At 42.3% G+C, this 20,645-nt stretch overlaps 1 protein-coding gene across 8 annotated transcripts; it reads left to right on the plus strand.

Moving 5' to 3' along the window:
• The first annotated feature begins 1,382 nt into the window (after positions 1-1,382).
• LOC310825799 (uncharacterized protein) lies at positions 1,383-19,468 on the plus strand. Of its 8 annotated transcripts, none has more exons than XR_014555540.1 (5): positions 1,383-1,786; positions 5,429-5,609; positions 14,792-14,928; positions 16,881-17,010; positions 19,166-19,468. XR_014555540.1 is itself a non-coding variant. In XM_083699617.1 (5 exons), the coding sequence occupies exons 2-5, from the start codon at positions 2,994-2,996 to the stop codon at positions 19,377-19,379; spliced, it is 489 nt and encodes a 162-aa protein (XP_083555743.1). In that variant the 5' UTR covers positions 1,394-1,786; positions 2,834-2,993; the 3' UTR covers positions 19,380-19,468. The 8 variants fall into 8 exon arrangements, 1 of the variants encoding a protein (XP_083555743.1); XR_014555541.1 differs by lacking the exon at positions 5,429-5,609 and adding an exon at positions 2,834-2,985 and having other exon boundaries at positions 1,386-1,786; XM_083699617.1 differs by lacking the exon at positions 5,429-5,609 and adding an exon at positions 2,834-3,001 and having other exon boundaries at positions 1,394-1,786.
• Positions 19,469-20,645: the final 1,177 nt, after the last annotated feature.

A 20,645-nucleotide genomic window follows, 5' to 3' on the forward strand; every position in this document is an offset into this window, starting at 1 on the left:
AAACATGGTACAGATTTGCAAAGGATGGGTGACAGCCCCATCTGGCACAAATAACCATATCACCAATAAATCCAATGGTGCTCAGATGATTTTCATGGGTCCTGTGTGTCTATAGCATACTTTATTTATGCCGGTTACCTGCAGCGGATTTGTTTTTTAATCAGATTGTTTTACACTGCCTGAGGAAATCACCACCCACTGAAATGTAGTCACTTCTGAAACTAAACTCACTATGACAGATATACATCACCATGATCTAGTTACATAGGTAAGGCATGAAAACAGCATTGTATTATATTGCATTCTAGCAAAATGTCTATTATTATAACAAGTGGTATTTGTGGACAGAGGACTACATAAGTTGTCCCCTTGGAGTGCAAAGACTTTTAAGTATTCTGCATTTTACTATCCTGCAAAATCAGTGGAGGCCCAGCCACTTACCATCTTGAGTATAGGACTAGTTTTGCTCTCACTGTGTCCCTATATGCATTCCTTACAAAAGTTATTTTCCATGTAAAAATCAATTGGCAATCATTCATTTATGTAGGAGAAAGTAGCAGGCTGCACTTGGAAGCAACAGTAAGGTGGGGGCTGTATTACCCTCTGCTGAGTTGTCTGAGTTGAGAGGTCAGTTCAAATCTCAGAAGATCTCCCACATTGTGGTCTTGGTCACACTAGAGTGTGACAGAATCTTGGGAACTAACTTTTATACTGAGGGACTAAATGTGATGAGGGCATTGATTATTACTACAATTTATAATATATTGACAGCAATACTTCTAGTGGCTTATAGATTTTTTAAAAGACATAAACAAAGATCAAAATGGTTAAAACAACAAACTCCAAATTCAACTGAACAATAGCAAGTGTGGCAAATGGAAGCTTCAGGAGGGATATTGGGCAAGAAAATAAGATCATTGAACTGTTTCAAGTGTGTTTTGCAACCCATGATGCAAGACAATATTCATGGCTTGTTTTATAAACCACAGCTAGTACATATTTGCACAGCACATCTTAATGTACTGGCTCACTTTTGAATCCAGGACTCCACTAGTTCAGTCACTAGATTGCAATACCTCATGTTTCTTGGGAAGTCTCTTATACAACTACATTGATTAGGTCTGCTTGTGTTTAGCTTGGCAGCCCAGGAACTTAAGAGGAGAGGAATGCGTGTCAAACACACACACACACACACACACACACACACAAAACCCAAGTCCATTCTCTTTGTTTACTTTGACAGAAATAGTTTTGGCATAATGTCTCAAGGATGAAGTAATCAGAGAATTAATTGGCAATCAACGGAAACAACTTAGGGGAACAAATTCACAACTTGCTGGCTAGAAATTTCTGTCTTCCACAAAGGGAAGCTACTTAGTAGTGGAAACTATGGAAAGCAAGAGAGGCCATCTAATGATACTGGCTGCCAAAGAATTGTGGGGCTACGAAGGTAGCAGGGAGCCATGGACCAGAAGCTGCTGCTGAACAGGAGAATAAACCTTGAAAAGGCACTGTAGTGCCACTGGCAGAAGTTTATGGTCCCATACGGCTCCCATGTGTTGGGGAGATGTTCAGCTTGAATGGGTGGATGGGAGGGGAGGGTGAGAAAGGAGCAGCTGGAAGAAGCTCCAAACAAAGTTGGGGAAAACATGTGGACTAGGGAGAAGAAGTGGGACACGTCACTCATTGTGATCTGAGGTCCAGAGGGGTGGCAATGAAAGAGGAGGAGAAGCAACGGAGCCTTGTTGGGAGCCTCGTCTCAGGAGGATTGTCCTGTGGAGTCCAGGTAAAGTTTGCATGTAGACTCATCCTTTCCTTAGTCAATGAGTAATTTGTGTCTTCCATAGCTGATGGGAACTACATGACATAACAAACAATCTTGAAATTTGAATGTGGCAAATAGACCAGAAGAGAAATCCAGGCAGAAGAAAGGAGACTCTATCTGAAAAAAGCTCAGTCTTACTTAACTAAATGTTCATAAAAGCTGAGAGTAGTAAGCAGTCCAAGATTAGTTTCTTGCAGGAAGAAAGTAAATAACTGTAATTGTTTCTGTGTGGATATTCTGTGTGTGACAATATAAGCCTCTGAAAGGTACAGATTACCTATGTAGGCTATGTAGTTATTATGTATCTGTTGATGCACAACTGCACAGACCCAAGGTCATCTGATTTTCTTCATTTTATTCTTATTTTATTCGTTCCAAGACAACTTGCCACTTTTAATGTAGACCCCTATCTATCTATCTATCTATCTATCTATCTATCTATCTATCATCTATCTATCATCCATAGTGAATAATGGGCAAAATGTACCTAGAGGTGAATCTATCTAGATCTTATATCTTCTTCTTTTATAACCATTGCATTTTCTCTAATGCAATGTAACTCATTTTCAAAATCTTTTTTTAAAAAAAAACAAAACCCAATAAAACTCTGCAAATGAAAGCCAACTAAGAGACAGTTAATGTAGCAGGAAGCCTGAAAGGCATATTTATCTCTCTTGATCATTGAAAATGAAAGCCTGATATGCTTAGCATAGTAATCAGAGAATAAGCAATGAAGCATATAATTTTATCGCATCAAATTCTATGGGCAAAATTGGGCAAAAGAGTTTTAAAGAGCGAGGCACAAAAGGTATCTCCAGCTTTGTTTAAAATCTCAATAGCTACACTTTTTCATGCACAAATTTCACTTCATATTTTGAGTAGAAACATATGTCTTTATTAAATCTATCAATTCAGTAAATTCTTAATTTGCTATCAGATCTGAATTATTATGTGCAATATTATTTAGCGAGTTGTGTGACACAAATGCATTTCCCCCTTCATTCTAAGGACTCTACTAATAGCATGTAATTCATATATGGACCAAATTACCTGAGTTCAATGAGACTTCTTGCCTGATCCTGAGACTTTCTGCATGAGCATGTCAGTCCTGAAGATGATGCATTTTAACTGTTTATAACAGCATAACAGCATAAGGTTTGGTAAGCTAATGGCATGGTAAGCCATTGTTACCCAGTAATATATCTATCACAGATACATTTATTTTTGTATTTACTATCAGTGTACCAATAATTTAAACCAGTAGTCTGCATTAGGATACCGTAATGCAGCACAATAATGTAATATTGTTCTGGAGTATGGTAATAAAGGATTTTCCAGAGGAAAAAATTTCTTGCCACTTTCAACTTTCTTCAGTTAGTCTGGATGGAAGTGTTTAACCAGGGCATTGCTTTTTTTTAAAAAAAAAAGTGCAGAAGCAGCCTGTGTTTTAACAGCAGAAGCAATTGAATATGCTACTTACAAAAATAAAAAAAAAAAAAAATATAAATATCTGAGCAACTGAAAACTAGTTAAAGGTCTTTAACCTTCCTTAGCAACACTCCCACTATTCCTGGCCCAGTATTGTTTTACTCAGTAGATGCAGTCAAAAGCAAGCAAAAGCAGACCTCACTTCCTCACATTCTTGTGTTAAGTACAGCATGTTCTCATCAGGCTGCAGGAGATAGCAGCCTCTCAGAAATGAAGGCCATATTTGGCAATGGGACAGAATAACCTTGAATATCTGCAGCTGTATTGGGGGGGGGGAGGGAGTAAGAGTTCTGTGGTGATGAAAACTGAGGAGGTGAACATTTCCCCTTTGCCGTAAGGATTTAAGACAGATGCACATAAAATCTCTCTTTGCTATGTCTCTGCTTATCTCTGTCATATGTAGGAATAAAATATATTGGAAATAGAATACCTTGGGGAGAAATGTTGAAAGCAAATAGGGAAGAGAAAATTGGGGAGGAATCTGAAGCTGGGAACTGACATATTTGCGCATTACTTGGCTGCAGACTGTAGAATCCTGGTGACCTGAGAGCATCACACACGTCTAGTTGCAGCAGATGTTGTTGTTTTTTATCACATGGAAGAGGAATGTCATGTGAGGAGAGGGGATGCGAAATGAGGATATCGGATAGGAATGACAAATTCCCCATACATTCTTTAGGGATGGTGGGATTCATGACTAAAAGAGATGGAGAGATTCATGTTGGTGGTCACACCTGTTTGTTTGGATTTTTCAAATAGCATTTGCTTGTTGAAAACCTTTCTGTCCCACTTTTCCTTCAAATGGTCCTCAGCAGCTGACAACATTAAAAGCATCAATAAAAAGGAAAACAATTAAGTAGAAATAATACGGACAGCAAGAGAGCAATAAAAATGGCAACAGCTCAGCAGACGTAAGGGGCATTATTCCATCCTCAAATCTTTCTTTAAATTGTCTGACAAAACCCAAGCGGTAAAGTTGACAGGCAGGCCTCTCTATGGAGGGCATTCCAAAATTTGGATAAAGGGAGGTATATAAATCAAATAAATCAAATAATAATAAATAATAACAGTTATGTCCTGTGTTCAGGAAAGCCCACTTGTGCGCTTCTATCCATCATATTTCAGGCAACCAGTGAGACTTCACTTCTTTGGGTCATGGATGGAGCCTGGTAGAATCTGGCATGTCATTTGTTGAGCTGTGTTTGAATTTGGTGGACCAAAGCAAGACTAGGCAGAACTTGGCAGGTTTGGCGCATAGAAATATCTGCTGGATCATTGATGGAGCCTGAGGGTGCCAGAGGTGGAGATTTCAAAGCACTGAAAGGACCACATGAGGATTTGGGTCAAGGAAATGATCAAACTCTTTCTCAGAGCCCAAACTAGTTGTGATGTTGGTAGATAGGACAATGTCTCAACATAAAACTTCCCCAATCAAGTAGGAAGAAAGAACATAAAAACATAAGAGGAGGCTGCTGGATCAGGCCAATGGCCAATCTAGTCTAGTATCCTGTTCTCATTGTGGTCAACCAGATGCCTCTGGGAAACAAGAGCACCTTCCCCGCCTGTGTTTTCCAGCAACTAGTATTCAGAAGCATTACTGCCTTCAACCGTGGAGCCAGAGCATAGCCGTCATGACTAGTCGCCGTTGATAGTCTCACCCTCCATGAATTTGTCCAATCCTCTTTCAAAGCCCTCCAAGCTGGTGGCTGTCCTGTGGATGTGAATTCCATAGTTTACCTAGGAGTGGAGGTTGGATTTGTTGACCCAAAGGAGCCTGTGTGAAGAATTCAGACTCATTCACCCTCTGCCCCCTACCTTCCTGCTGCCCCCAAAGTGCTTTGCTCTCAGAATTAGCGCTTTTGGCATAGGAACTCAACACAGCATGGAGGCATACTGTATGGAGGTCAGCTTTGGGCAGGAGGAGGGCTGATGCACTCCTCATCACTCAATGCCGACTTCACCTTTCAATACGATGGCACCAGATCCATATTTCATCTCACAGATCTACTGCCATTGTGTCTAGCATGGCCCATATTTTAACACCATTTCATTTAAGCAGACCTGGAATGAATGCTGACTAGCACTGCAGCCGTATTTTGTTTTGTTCTGTTTCAGCACAAGCGCAGGGCTTGATTCAAACTTTGGCAGAGCTAATGAGAATCCTTCCAGCAAGATTTGGCTCAAGAAGTTCCCCCACAGGATATGTTCTCACGTGGACTTGCTTCGGCAGTCAGCCCTTCTCCTGAGCCAACTGGATTAACTAGCTTCCATGGAATGGCTTGAAGGAGAAGAAGAAGTAATTATCACTTATGTCAGTGAGAAATTCTAATATAGTGGCAGCGAAATCATTTGTTTTCCAATAGGCACTGCATTAATAAAATAGATGCTTGTAGATGAGGCAAGATTGGTTGAGAATCAAGGGAAATGAAGTCAGTGCTTTTGTGAATTTTTATTCTTTTTTCTTTGGTCACCTTTGGAGATGCCATGGTATCTGAGTTGGCAACCCCCACACTAACCCCTTATTTGCACAGTCCCTATATATGTACAAAAGCTACATACTCCAGAGTCTATGGCTGTGTACACACTATACCTTTAAAGCACATTCAAAACACGTGATTTCCCCTCAAAGAATTCTGGGCACTGTAGTTTACTAAGGGTTGCTGGGAACTGTAACTGCATGAGGGCTAAACTGCAATGCCCAGAACTCTTTGAGGGGAAGCATGTGCTTTAAAGATACTGTGTTTATGCATCCTATACACATAGTTGAGAACATTGCTATGGAGTCACAGCATGAGACCACACACCCACTTGCATGCTTATGACTGAGGCACTTCCCTCAGCTGTGGCTGCTGACATCTTGAAGTTAACCTTCAGTGCTGTTTTTAGGCTGATTCTGCTGTTCTGCTGGGTTTAATTAAAAACAAACCAAGAAACCCAAACATTTTTATCACTGATACAGTTGTGATTGTTTTGAAACTATGGTGGTTGCTCCAGGATTCTTTGGACTGAGAGTAGGCTGTTAAATGTTCCTGCTAAAGAAAGAAACAAACAACTGCTCCCGAAGACGCCTGGTTGGCAAGCTCCATCGAAAGAGACACCCAGGATGGGGAAAGAGGATCAAAATGGGTGGTGGGAGGAGAGCTGGGAGGGGTAAGAGATTGTAAAGTGTAGATGCAGAGAACAAAACATTGGACTGTCCTGCTGGCTGGATCTAGAGGCACAGATTCTAGAGGCACAGATTCTGAGGGAGCTTGGGTTGGGGCCAGAGCCCTTTCTAGAGCCCAGAGGATGGGGTAGAAAGGGGGAAGAGAACTGTAAGCTCAACAGAAAGCCAAAAAAGCCTGCATTTGCATGGAACATGTGTCTGCCTCCCTGTCTGAGGCATAGGGAAACCTGTGACCTGATAATGTCAAGGTGACCTGGCTTTTGATGGGATCCCAGTCACATGGGGATATTGGTTCACCTTTCAGGAAATACACACACCCTCCCGCAGGTCAGGGCTTAGACTGGGATCATGGAGAGAAGGTGTGCCTCAGTAGCAGAGTACATGCTTTGCTTGCAGAAGGTCCAGGTTTAACCTCTGATATCGCCTGAAACCCTGGACAGCTGCTGCCATTCGACGATACCAAGATAGATAGGCTGACGCTCCAGCTTGGTATAAGGTAAGTTCCTATAGCCTATATCTCTAATGCCCCTTGAGGTGACACCTTGGCTCTCAAAGGCTGTGACACTGAGGGGTCCAATACACCGTGATGGGGCCTTTCCCCAATATCTGGTCCAGCATCACAGTAGGAGCAGAGGTGGTGACAGACCCATGCCGAAAACCCAGACCTGAGATGAGAATGTCTGCTCAACAGTCCAAGGTTTGCTGCCGCTCAGCCTTACTTTGGAGGAAGAGGCAAGCATTAATTTCCTCAGGAGAGTGAAGAAAATCCTCAGGGATGATTCATACCCTGGCCGGCACTTTCTTGATCTCCTGCCCTCAGGCAGAAGATATAGAAGCATGATTAGTCACACCAACAGGGTAAAGAACGGCTTCTATCATTGGGCTGTTAGGCTGCTGAATGAAAAGATAACAACAGGGCAACTGACTTTCGGGTTTGGTGGCTGTGCGTCAGTAAACGAGGGGAATTAAGACTAAGAGAGCTGAGTGGGGGGTGCTTGTGTAATCTCACTGCATACAAGTTGTACAATAAAGTATTTCAATGTGTATTTACTTTGGAGGAAGAGGCAAGCCTTAAAATGAAACTCCTTCATCTCTGCCTCTTAGCTGCTGTTGCAACTAAGAAGTGCCACATATAATCTTGTCTAACCCAACTCTGGCTTCTGCTGGACAGCTCCCCAACTGGTCCAGGCCACTGGATCATGGATCAGTCCATGTTCTGACTGTTGGTAGCCACTGCCCTGCTCTGGGTTGATAGAAATGGACACAAGCTCTGCTTGTCTGAAGGACAAATAACAAAAGAGTTCAACCACCACAAGCAATAAGGGGTCTGTCACACTACCTTCAGCTGTCTGAAAACATAAGCACGACCAAAACAATTGTCCCCAGTCTTACATTATAAACAGTAGGCACAGGGAAATGGCATTGTTTTATAAACAATACTGTTGTCTCGCCAGCAGTAAAGAATGTTACACATCAAAATCAATAGGAATTCAAAGGATGATAATATGGGAAATGGAGGAGGAACGGGTCTCAGGAGACCCAGAAAATGCAACATCTGGGATTTGTGTTTGAAATTTTACAGTTTATGTTTTATAGAACCTGTGATCAAGAAGGTCAGGTTATGGATCCCCAGATGTGAGGGGATTTATTGCTGCCTTTCATATCCTAAACGAAGCAAGATCAAAGTCACCTCGTCTCACAGGACCAAGGCTGCCGAAAAGCGGGTGCATCCTCCTCTTTGGTCTATTTGACCTCAGAGATTTGTGCTGCCGTTTCAGCCTTTTGATATTACATACTTTGGTCCTTCTCTGCTGGGAATGGCTGATCAGACATTTTCATTATGGAATTCATTTTAAAAGGAACTGTTTATTTGGAGGGGGGAGAGGGGGAGCGATTAATTATTAATAAGAATTTATAGAGAAAGTCAGTGAGAATATTATTACCAGAGAAATATGGTACGGCTGGTACTTCAGGAAAAAAAATCTCCAGCAAATCATAGAGAGTAAAAGTGTGTGTGTGTGTGTGTGTGAGAGAGAGAGAGAGAGAGAGAGAGAGAGAGAGAGAGAGAGAGAAAGAAAGAAAGAAAGAAAGAAAGAAAGAAAGAAAGAAAGAAAGAAAGTGGTAAGCAGGTTCCAAGTATTTAGAGAAGATATTCTTGCATATTTTATTTAAACAGTTTAATAATGCAGCCCTATCCATGTTTACATTGTTGTTTTAAATGCTGTGATATTGCCACCACCAATTTTCAGTATCAGTCCTCAGGTTAACGTTGACTATATACGTATATCATCTTGGCCTTAAAGAGGGGCACATATGCATGAGGCTCCTTCTTGCTTTTGGCCTGAAGTTCTAGAACTGAACTATACGTATGGAAGAATTTTGTTGTTGGGTGGGTGGAACTGGTCCAAAACCCCCACACCAACATCCCACTTTGAAATGTATGCAGCTTGCCTGCCTTAATTTGTAGAATAGCAGGCCATGGGGCTCAAGCCTACCTGAAAACCAGGCATTTGGGACAGTAGGTTTAGGAGAAGGAGGGGGGTAATTATGATGGTGATAATTGTGAACTGCCCTTCAACAAGAATTCTCAGACTGGTAAGCAGTCTACAGTAAAACACAGAATAAAAACATCAACACCAAAAACCACCGTTATTGTAATTATCATAAATATAGCTGGCCGCAGCACAGAACATAGTCATAAAGTGATGGAGGAGACATCTCATTAACCTGTGCAGGCCAGGTGGAATGGATACATCTTCAGTTGGTGGTGAAAAGACTACTTTTCCCATTAGTCCTGAGCCACACTGGCTGGGGATGATGGGAGTTGGTGTCCAACAATGTCTACATGGTCACTGGATTCCCATCTCTGGTGTAGACTGACAGTGCAATTCTATGCACATGTACTTGAGCTCAGTGGGACTTATGTCTGAGTAAGTATATACATATGGGGTGGAATTGCATGGATGGAAAAGGGTGCCACACTGCGGTGGCAGAGGTGGTGTTGTCCATTTGGTAATGTAAAACCTGTTTATTTGAAATTGTAAAACTTAAAACATTTGAAAGGGAGGGGGGACTGCAAAACTAAGGTTGAAAAATTCTGTTGAACTCAGCTAGACTTCTTTTTGAACAGCCATAGGATCAGAGTGCTTGCCTTTTTTCTTAGCAGTGTTAACCTAACAATGATTAGCACACATAAAACAAGAAGGAAACTATATTTCATTAAATATGGAAATGAACTCAGATTTATTCGTATTTGAACCAACTCTGACTAATTCCTAAGGGTACCAAGTGGCTGGGTTGGAGCTGTTCTCAGGCTGTTAGGAGATGAAGGTCATACTTCAATGGAAGGGTAATTGAATTTTCTCAGGGGGTTACCATAAGACCAAGCAGCTGAAATACATGAATTCTGTGTCTCTGCCATTTTTTTTTATTACTTTGTCAGTCATTTCTCAAACGAGAAACTATGCAATTCTGATTAATCATGATATAAACCTTATGGATGATGGCCAGCAATACTGACTTAGCCCTCTCAAGGCAATAACAAAATCCTCCCCAGTTTAATGAAAAGCAAATTAGCACAACTCCTGACCAACTCGAGGAAGGCTGTGGTCAAACAAATCCATTTGTAAAGCAAAATGGGGCACACAGTGAATCAGTCATACGACTGTTTTCCCATAGGCCCAGCCTCTGCTTGTATTACCTCAACTCCTTTCATTCCTTTTGGTGTGAATCAGACCTGACGTGTCTAGTTTGCATACAGCTAGTGGCCTAACATCGGGGGGGGGGGGGCCACAGGGGAAATTGCCCGAGGCACAAAACTGTTAGGAGCGCAAAATTTGGTATCGTAATGCCTTAGACACATGTTGTGAATGTGGCCATAAAATAAACCTATACGACCTGCAACAAAATATTGCAGCATAGAGCCCCAGGATTCCAGCCACTTCGTTCTTCAAGCTTTTAATGTTTAATAGGTTATTGTATTTTTAGTGTTTTGTTCGAAGCCACCCAGAGAGGCTGGGGGGACCCAGCCTGTTAAGTTGTGGGTGAACATATCAGACGACACAGCGATTCTTCAAACAGCTCTTGTTTATTCACAGGCCAGAACGGAACGGAACTGAAGGGTTCAGTCAGCCTGCTTATATAGAGCTCCAGTACAACGTAACTGTAACAATTTTCTAAAACTATCCAATCACTGAACGTCACTTTCGATCCCTTATTTGCATAACTATCTACAGTATCCCCCTGCTGGCCCAGGGTGAGAACTTCAGTACATAACACAGCCAGATGGGTGGGGTATTAATAATAATAATAATAATAATAATAATAATAATAATAATTCTATTCTCCCTTTCCCTGATTTTCTGACCCCCTCCCTCTCTATAAGCATTCAATGAACATGGAACACTGGGCTGTTCTAAGGTCTCCCTTCGTTTTTTCCCCTATTGATTTGTACGTCTGCAAACCTTGGTTGCCCCCCAGGCCTACAGCTGCAATCTCCTTGTATGCTGCTGGTGCTGTTTTGGTGACATACACAATGACACTCAAGAGTCTGAACACTGGAAGTAGAATGAAATGCTAAGAGGCACTGTTTTTATTGGATCATTTTTTGCTGGAGAGAGTCAGGCCAAGCAACTGAACTTCAGACTCCTTTATTTTCCATTTAAAGGTTGTTTATACGCAGAATGTCGTATCAGAAAAACATAATACAGGGGGGGAAATGTGGTGGTTGTTTTTTCTTCAGCCAATAGACACTTGTAGATGGATTAATCCAATATATAAGGTTCCAGTTAACAAATAAACAGTTTCGCTGTGATGAACTGACAGATTAATCCAAAAACCCTCATCATATCAATAAAACATGGCTTTCCACTTGACAGTTAGGATTTAAATTGTTCCAGGATAAAATGAATTGTAGCTGTATCTTCTCAGAAGACATGTCAAGCATTCTCCCTTTCGTACATTTGTCTTTAAAAAGAATTCAGTCTATTCATTTCTGTTGTAAACAAGTATGTATTTAGCCAAGCTTGAATTAAAGGGGAAGCCTTATTTCTCCAAGTCTTTCAACGATAAGGCGCTTGCCAGCCACTTCCTACTTTCTCTGTCGTAAGAACATTTTTAAGACTCAACAGAGTCAACGGCCTTGACGGCCTTATGCCAATTCATCTAATAACCTTGATCCGATAGGATCTAATTTTCTGGCATTTTCATCAAGTCTAGGCAAGGAACACAGGAAACACTCTTCTACTGAGTCAGATTATACTGAGTACACCTTGCTCAGGACTGTCTACACGGACTGACAGCCGCTCTCCAGGATTTCATACAGCAGATGGCAAGGCAGTGGGGCAGCTCACCTGGCCTAATGTCACCAGCAAGGCCTCTCTCCCTCCCACCAAGCAGCAGCAAAATGGGGGGCAGGGGAGCACTACTCCTCTACCCCAGTGACCGCCACTGAGCAGGAGACATTCCCAACCCTATTTCGTGGGGTGTCATGGATTAAACCTTGGGTTTTCTACATAAAAGGCAGATGTTACTGGCCCTTCTCTAATTATTTTTTATTTATTTATTTATTTATTTATTTATTTTCTATACAGCACTATACCAGAAGGTCTTAGGGTGGTTCACATGAAATATCAAATACATAAGATCAAAACAAAAACAACAATCAATTAAAAAAAAAAAAAAACACCCGCCAAAGAGCCAGCATTTTAAAAAGGGTATAGGATGTCGTTCAAGTCAGGCAAAGGCCTGGTTAAAAAGGAACGTTTTTGCCTGGTGCCGAAAGGTGTATAGGCGAACTTCCTTGGAGAGATAAAATTAAGGCCCAAGTAAATGCCATGTTAATTGGAGGATGCATGGTTTTTGAAAAGGAAGCCTGAGGAGAAGAAGAAGAAGAAGAAGAAGAAGAAGTTGTTATTTATTATTTATACCCCACCCATCTGGCTGGGTTTCCTCAGCCACTCTGGGTGGCTCCTAACAGAATATCATTATCATTATTAATAAAGTGATAAAACTTCAAACATTAAAAACTTCCCTAAACAGGGCTGCCTTCAGAAAATCAGATAGTTGTTTATTTCCTTGACATCTGATGGGAGGGTGTTCCACAGGGTGGGAAAAGTGGGGCCGGTTAATTTAACTCATCCAGATACTATTTGCATGCCAGCGGAGGCTTCCCTCAAAATGGCAAGGATGCTTTTTGGTGAGGTCCTTTCTGTCTGACCTTGGCAGGGAGAGATGCAGTTAAACTTCCCCTCCCCATCCCACACAGTCCCCAGGCAGCTCAGGATTTCCTTCCATTACTATTTACACAACAACAAGTGCACTGTTTCTTTGGCCCTCTGGGGGTCCTCCCTCCTTGCAACACCAGCAAGCAGATGTGTCATTCTGAAATTCATATTGCAATGAAGTTGGAGATAAGTGCTCGTTAAACTCCTCTTAAACTCATCATGCTAATCCTAACAGATTTAGCATGTTAGCACATGTTTGTTGTTCAGCGGTAATACAGTGGTACCTCGGGTTAAGAACTTAATTTGTTCTGGAGGTCCATTCTTAACCTGAAACTGTTTTTAACCTGAAGCACCACTTTAGCTAATGGGTGCTGTTGTGCCACCGCCACGCGATTTCTGTTCTCATCCCAAAGCAAAGTTCTTAACCCGAGGTACTATTTCGGGGTTAGTGGAGTCTGTAACCTGAAGAGTCTGTAACCCGAGGTACTACTGTACTGCCAATTAGAACATTTTTCTCACTGGGCTGCATACTTTGCTGCCCTAGTCCAGCAAGGACATACAGAAGGTGCTAACATAGGAAACTAACTTCATGCTTGTCTTGCTAGCCCAGGACTAACTGCTCTAACAGGCAGCAGCACTCCAGGGTCACAAGGTAGGAGTCTTCCCTGGCCCTACTATTAGAGACCCCTTTTAACCGGAGATGCCAGCGATGAAAGGGGCCTTTCTACACACAAGCATGTGGTCTGCCATTGAGCTACAGCCCCTTGTTCTGATTCAGCAGTAGCCAGCAGGTTTTCCCAGGGACAGTTAGGAGACTGAAAAAGACTCTGGCGGTTCCCTCCCTGTGAGAAGCGGGGTTACAGGGAACCAGGCAGAGGGCCTTCTCGGTGGTGGCGCCCACCCTGTGGAACGCCCTCCCACCAGATGTCAAGGAAAGAAACAACTATCTGACTTTTAGAAGACATCTGAGGGCAGCCAGGTTTAGGGAATTTTTAATGTTTGGTGTTCTATTGTGCTTTTAATTCTATTGGGAGCCAGCCAGAGTGGCTGGAGAAACCCAGCCACATGGGCGGGGTATAAATAACAAATATTAATATTATTATTATTATCATCATCATGGGACAAACGAAAGTGTGGATGAGCGCTTAGGTTTGTGCAGCTGAAGCAGATTAAAGCACTCTGTCACTCTAGAACAACAAATCCACTTTAAAAAAAGAATTAAACTTCTCACACTTTAGAAACTGATAAGGAAATGCGCTGAAAAGTATGGAATGAACCATGATTAACAGGACAAAATATAAGCAGCCCACAAGCAAATCAGGACGAGTGTAAGTTAGATACATATAGTCATATAATCTCCTGGCAAAAATGTCAGAATGAATGCTCAATAAAGACCAGATAGGATCTAACCTCTATGTAAACTTTATGCAAGTAAATCAGGATGAATGCTCAATAGATTGCCTAGACTCCATTACAGTATTTTGGGGCCTGTGAGTGATGCACATCATTCAAAGGCTTCTTTCCTTTCACTGTCTTTCACTATATGTGAGGGCTATTTTGAATATGCAGAAACAGCACGTGCCACAGTCCTGCCTGGACAGCAGCACGTCAGGCTGTATAGGAAGGACTGAAGGCTTGAATGCTCCCCTGCATTAAACTTTTCTGCACATAGAAAACTAGCTTGTCAAGGATAAGGCTTTTTTCTGACTGGCTACTTTTCTAGAGATGGGGAGTGTACATGGAAGAACCATAGCTCAGAGCTAGAGCATCTGCCTTGCATGCAGAAGGTCTCACAGTCAATCCCCAGCATCTTCAAGTGGGGTCGGGGAGAGGCCACTGTCTGAAATCCTGGAGTGCTGCAGCCAGTCACAATAGAAAGTACTGAGCTAGATGGACCAATGGGCTGGCTTGGTATAAGGCAAGTTCCTATGTTCCTTCGGAGGGCTGTTCAACACATGCCTTCCTCACCTGGTGCTGTATATAGTGACACAGCCTAGTGAGGGCTGTACCATGTGTTATTTCGGCATATTCAAACTGATTCTGAAAGAACAGGAAATCAAAGCAGGTTTTATCCTTTTCTTACAACAGGAACACAAAGATGAAAGCTCTGGTTGCGCCCCTTGTGGGTGTCCTGACACTTCTCCTTTTCTTCCACCTCCTGCCCAGCAGCAGCTGTCAAAAGGCACTTCAGAATCACATTCAGGAGTGGAATTACAGAGAAGGAGGTAAGAGGTGCTAGCAAGCCAAGGCAGATGCAGGAGTCATTTGTAAGCTCCTTGAAGGCAGGAGCCTGTCCCCTTTTAGTTTTCTAACTCTGCAAGGCGCCCATGCGCACTGATAACACCGTCTTAATATGAAGAAGAACGTTTCTGATAAAGGCTTGTGTGAATTCTGGTTTCCTGCCCAGTCTTGAGTTTCGCACCAGTAGGGTTGCCATATTTCAAAAAGTGAAAATCCAGACACAAAAGTTGTTGAGCTTTCCCCCGGACATTTCAGCCCAGACATATGTTTCTGACAACCAAATCTTGGTTATTATGGATGTATGGCAACCCTTCACACTACAGGAAGCCAAATATACAATGCTACAGTATTTGTGTATATGCAGCTATTGGGAGTTGAAGTGCCCCCTGGTGACTGCGATGAGTCTTAGTACTATGGTTTTGCCTAAAGGAAGGGTGAGGGATCTCAACACCTGTCCTGCAGAAGAAGTACAGTCCTCAATGAGATTTACTTCTAAGTAAACACACCTAGGCTCAGAGATGTAGCTAAGGGGGGGGGGCAGAGGGCACTGGGTTCCACACCGTGTGGGGCGGCACTTACCACAGGGCCTGCAGCGTGCCCAAGCCATGCGTCTCTCCTAGGAGTGACGTGGTTGCTTGGGCACCTGCAGGCTCCATGCTGCCCAAAACAGCAGCATGGGGCTTGTGTCTGCTTGCTGCCTCCCCCATAGCCATCCTACAGCTGAGGAGAAGGAAGTGGGTGGACTCCTTGAGTGCATGTGCCACCCCAGGCACCCAAGCAGCTAGCTACACCACTGCCTAGGTTTGCAGTGATTGCGGCAAATACATTTCCCATTCACCCCCATCTTGGGCCACTGAAGCAGAAAATGCTCATGTAGATCACACCGACATCTTACATTTAGAAGCACATGTTTCTCCTCAAAGAATCCTGGGTTTGTCCATGGTGCTAGGAACTGTAGCTCTGGAGAGGGTGGATTATAGTTCCCAGGGTTCTTGGGGAAGCCATGTGCTTTTAGTTGTCTGGTGTGTGTGTGACTCTTGCTGCTTTGAAAACATGGCAAACAATATTCCGCCATTCAGTTCTCTCCAACATTTTGCATTCTTTGGCGCTTGTGATGGATTGCTGTTGCCTTTTAAAAGTGGTGAACTCAAGAGCAGCTGTCTCCACAGCAGGCATCTCTCACTCCAGTAGCTCTTCTCCACCTCTGCCATGCAGGGATGAGGAGATATCAATGCAATTAGTGCTGGAACAGGGGTTGTGGCATGAAACATAAAACTTTGGGTATTTCAGAATGGTCTAGAGAAAACCAAGGAACTGAGCCTATTTCTGCAACTCGGGCTTGATCACTTCTCATCCCATCTCAATTTATCTCACCTGACCCATTATTTATTAGAATTTTTTAAATCCTGCTTTCCCACAGATTATGCCCAAGGCAACTAACAACGTCAGCAGTAAAATTCTAACCGTTAAAAGAAAAATATCAAATTCAGAAATACAAATCTGTGAATGCTGGGGGTTAAAAAATTAGGAGCAGACAAAATATTAATAGAATAATATAATAATAGAATAATATAAGCAGCAGTAAGAGCAACATTTGGGAAGGTTTTTGAACACCAGAGAAGCCGTCAGTGATGGGAAGGGTGAGCCTCTCTAGGAAGAGAATTTAAGAATTTATCCATTTTCATAAGGCTAGAAACATGGTGTTGAAAAAAGAAAAAAGCAATCTTCAGGAACTGGATGTGCCAGATTTTGTGCACCTGGCTGCAATCCCACAGACACATATCTCTGGATTACATGCAGACATGTGTATATTAAGTGATACTTAATCCATGAAGATTTAGGTGTACTGGAAAATAAAATAACTGATTAATGACTTGCTTCTCCCTCGCTGAATCTTTTCTTTCTCCTCATTCTCACGTGAATTCTGATATCAAAGCCGATAAAGTGAATATCCAAGGCATAAAGAGTTTTACGCGCACACTGGAGAAGTGGGGGAACAGCATCTTTTGGCAAATGAAGCACTCTTTGTTGAGTCACCCTGACGCACTCCTGCCTGAACTTTCCAGGTAAGAATACAAGAGCATTGCTGGCCTTTTCTCTGCTCTGCTTTCTCTGGAACAGAGAATTCCCCAGTGTTGAAACTCTTTATACCCCAAAGGGGAAGATTGGATGAGCAACTAGGATTTTAGCCTTAAAACTCTGTTAGTGATGGAGAGTTACTAGAAAGGGAAGAAATATGCCTGGGTGTTCCAACTTCTTTTACCCGATAACATAAATACAGACCAACTCTCAAAGTGATGAGCCCACTTTTTCTCATACCAGGGATACTCTGAAAAGGAGAGGGCATGGTAAATTCTGGATTGAGGGAGGGGAAAGTGAGGGAAGGCAGTGACTTGGAATAGAAATTCATGGAGGTACAGAAAGCTATCTGCATTAAACAACAGTATGGGTGTCATGAGCCTCAGTCCCAACTCACTGTGATTTACACCTGAATAAGCATGAGTATAATGTTTCATACATTTCATACATTGGTCCAAACTGGCTAGTTTTCAAGCATTTCAGTTTAATAACTGATATGCAATTCAAGGTGGGGGGCGGTCCTATTCCCCTTTAGGCAAAAATATTCTCTTTTATTTATCATCCAGATATGATGGCGAAAGTTGAAGCAGAGCTTAGTGGGGAGAGTGGGGAGCAAAATGTCCTTAAAAACCCATCCCATTTTCAACAAAGCAGTTAGTAAAATTAACCCTACTTATATCTGGCAGAAACAATAAAAAGTGGGTTTTAATGGGGAAAGATACCAGAATGTTTCGGATCTGCTTGCTTATATTTTGAATCAGTTATGGCACCAGCTGTGAGCGTGAAAGACTCCCATGTGGACAACATGCTCTTAAAAGTGAGTGTAAAACTTAGCGTGAGTGGTAGTTAACTGTTCAAATGTCCCTAATGGGCTGTTTATATGGGAAGAAATGTTAATGTAAATATATAATAAATGTTGGTGCTAATATTTTTTCCAATGATTACACTGAATAATGTTGTTTCTGTTAGATCAGAAATGTTTTTAGCAGCAGTTTCTGTTTGCATCTGTGTTCAAAGGCGGCTTATATCCATAGCAAGGAGGAAATTCCTCCAAACTCAGACTTACTGCTGATGCAGAGTCGACATCCCTAGGCCTGCCCTTTAAGAGGCTAGTGGTTAACAGCAGGACTCAGATGTAAGTCCCATTGGAATTACTCTGAGGTAATGAATGATTGCAGCCTAAGAACGCTGTGTGCCAAAAAGTCCTTGAGTCAAATCTCCACTCAGGTTGCCTCCAGGCTGCCAGCCAAGTACAACACATCAACTTTAAAGAAGAACTGGATTTTTTGCAGTTTGGAAAGTGATGGGGGAAATGTATTCAAAAGAGGGGGTGTGTGAATGAATGACCAACAGGAAAATGTATAAACAGGATGAGCGTTAGTTTTCATATCACCACCTTGCAAATAACGCTATATAAATAATTACTACTTTTAGGGTATTTACGGTAATTGAAGAATCACCACCATCTATCCAAGCCTTGAAGTGGATTTCTCAAACTTGGTCAGACGAAGCTGCTAGATCTAATTATTTGTGCTGGTATATACTATTTTCTGCAGCATTATAACAGTTTGCTTGATGATGCCTTAACACAACTGTTGGTGTGCCTCATCCTAAGCATTGCGACCTGGCAGAGCAAGCCTCAGGCCCCCTTCTTATAGTCAAGTCACAATATGTCTACTCAGAAGTCCCACTGATCTCAATGGGATCTGCTCCTGGGTAAGGGCATATCAGATTGGAGCCTTACAGCCTTAAAAAAGTCCGGCAGGACTTAAAAAATATTTCTGCATACTCATCTCATGTTTTAAGTACATATTGCAGCTGAGGGCACTTAATATGTGATGTGCCCTTAATTTCAATGGGTCCTATTGCAAAAATGAGTAAGGCTGGGCTAGGTCCAGTAGGCATGAGATTTGATGGGTCCCTGGGGAGGAATCATTGTTAGCACTAACACCGCAAAAGGCTTTGATCAACTCCTATCAGCGGCAGCCTCCGACCACGCTGATTATTTATCATCACAACAGTTGTGCTTCTGAACTGTGCTGACTGAATTGTGTTGAGTCGTACTGAGCAAAACTGGCAGTGAACTGCCATAATGATCCTGATCTGTATACATTCTTAATATTGATCTTCTTTGACCGGCAGCCTCCGGCCTATCTCTGAAGCAATTGACAATCTCCTGAAGCAAGTACTTTCCATGAAGAAGAGGCTGGCAGAGCTGAACGAGCGTCTCCGTGTCATGAGCAGGACCCTCTTCCCCATCCGCTACAAGGCCCAACGGAGCCAGAGGCTTGGCAGCATGCATCTGAGGAGGGTACCGCTTCAGCAAAGGAGGAGGAGGCACATGAGAAGGAATTAGCTCTTCTCCAAGATGAAATTTTGCTCAATCTCTATTCCAGAGGTCCTCATCAGAAAGCTCAATAAAAGAAAGTTTTGACTAAAAGAAAATGTGTACAATGTTATTACTGAAGGTTTCTCTCTCTTCCCCATGAATGGCAGCCATAAAGGGTGTTTACACGTTACGTTCAAGATGTCTACAATCTGTGTACACACAAAGTTGAACAGTACATGTGACTCCCAATAAGTGTTTGGTAGCATGCATGCCGTTGCAGATCAGCCTAGAATCTGCAGAAGGATCTTTGTCTAAAGCAGGCATGGAAATTACAAGTCCCATCAGCCCCAGCAAACATGACCAATAACCAGGGATGGTGAGAGTGGCAATTTAGCAACATCTGGAGGTAAAAATGTTGCCCACTCCCTTTCCCCTTTGGCTGTGGCTTCCTACAGCCTACATATCCCTAAAACTCCTATGTATAAATAATTTCCTTCAGTTCCCTGCCTGAAAGAAAAGGCTTATTTCTGAGCACACAATTTGAGCTTTCTTACTTCAGAATTGGATTTGAAGAGGGTGGTTGGGAGAGGTGGTTTTCAGACAGTCTGAGCATTTCTGGTTAAGGATTATGAAGCTTCCATTTGAAATGATCCAGTATGAAATGAAAAGTACAAACATAATGATACAGAGAGTTGTCTTGTATGTATAGTACAATCCAAACAAAAAAAAAAGTTTACCAGTTTCCTCTCCTAGCATCTCTTGCATGCTTTTTGCTTCTTTTTTGGACTAAACTTTTATGTTTTATATTCTCTCAAAAGACTTGTGAAATTCACAGTATGGTTCTTTCTTTAGTAGGTGCTGAAAGAAAGGCAGACATACAAAAGGAAATCACCATCATCTCCCTGAACTCCTTTTAAAAATCCTTTTAATGATTTTGCAACCTAGATACACAGTTGCCTTCTCCAGCCTATATATATATCTTTCAACCCACTGGCAGCTCCCACCCAACTCTCAGTGAAACTCATCAGGCCTTCAACTTCCTCCATGACTTCACCCTTAGAAACTTCAGCTTTTGCCAGTCCATCTTCTCAGAGCCAATCCGATGTATGCACTAATATAAAAAAGATGTTCTCTCTCTAATGACCTTGAAACCAAATAAATTGTAGCCAATGTCCCTGTGAAAAGATTGTGAATTCACTCATTTCATATGTGCAGCACAAACTGAACCACTTCCTGTGGATATTTGCCCTGGGGTGTGGCAGACTAAAGCGACCAATGGCTACTAGTCATGAT

Source organism: Podarcis gaigeae (genome assembly GCF_964106915.1).
Source record: "Podarcis gaigeae genome assembly, chromosome: 10".
In the NCBI taxonomy this organism is placed as follows: domain Eukaryota; kingdom Metazoa; phylum Chordata; class Lepidosauria; order Squamata; family Lacertidae; genus Podarcis; species Podarcis gaigeae.

Coding starts and splice junctions, on each gene's coding strand:
- LOC310825799 (XM_083699617.1), top strand. Junction 14,929..16,880: donor GTGGAATTACAGAGAAGGAG/GTAAGAGGTGCT, acceptor CTGATATCAAAG/CCGATAAAGTGAATATCCAA. Junction 17,011..19,165: donor CTCCTGCCTGAACTTTCCAG/GTAAGAATACAA, acceptor TTTGACCGGCAG/CCTCCGGCCTATCTCTGAAG.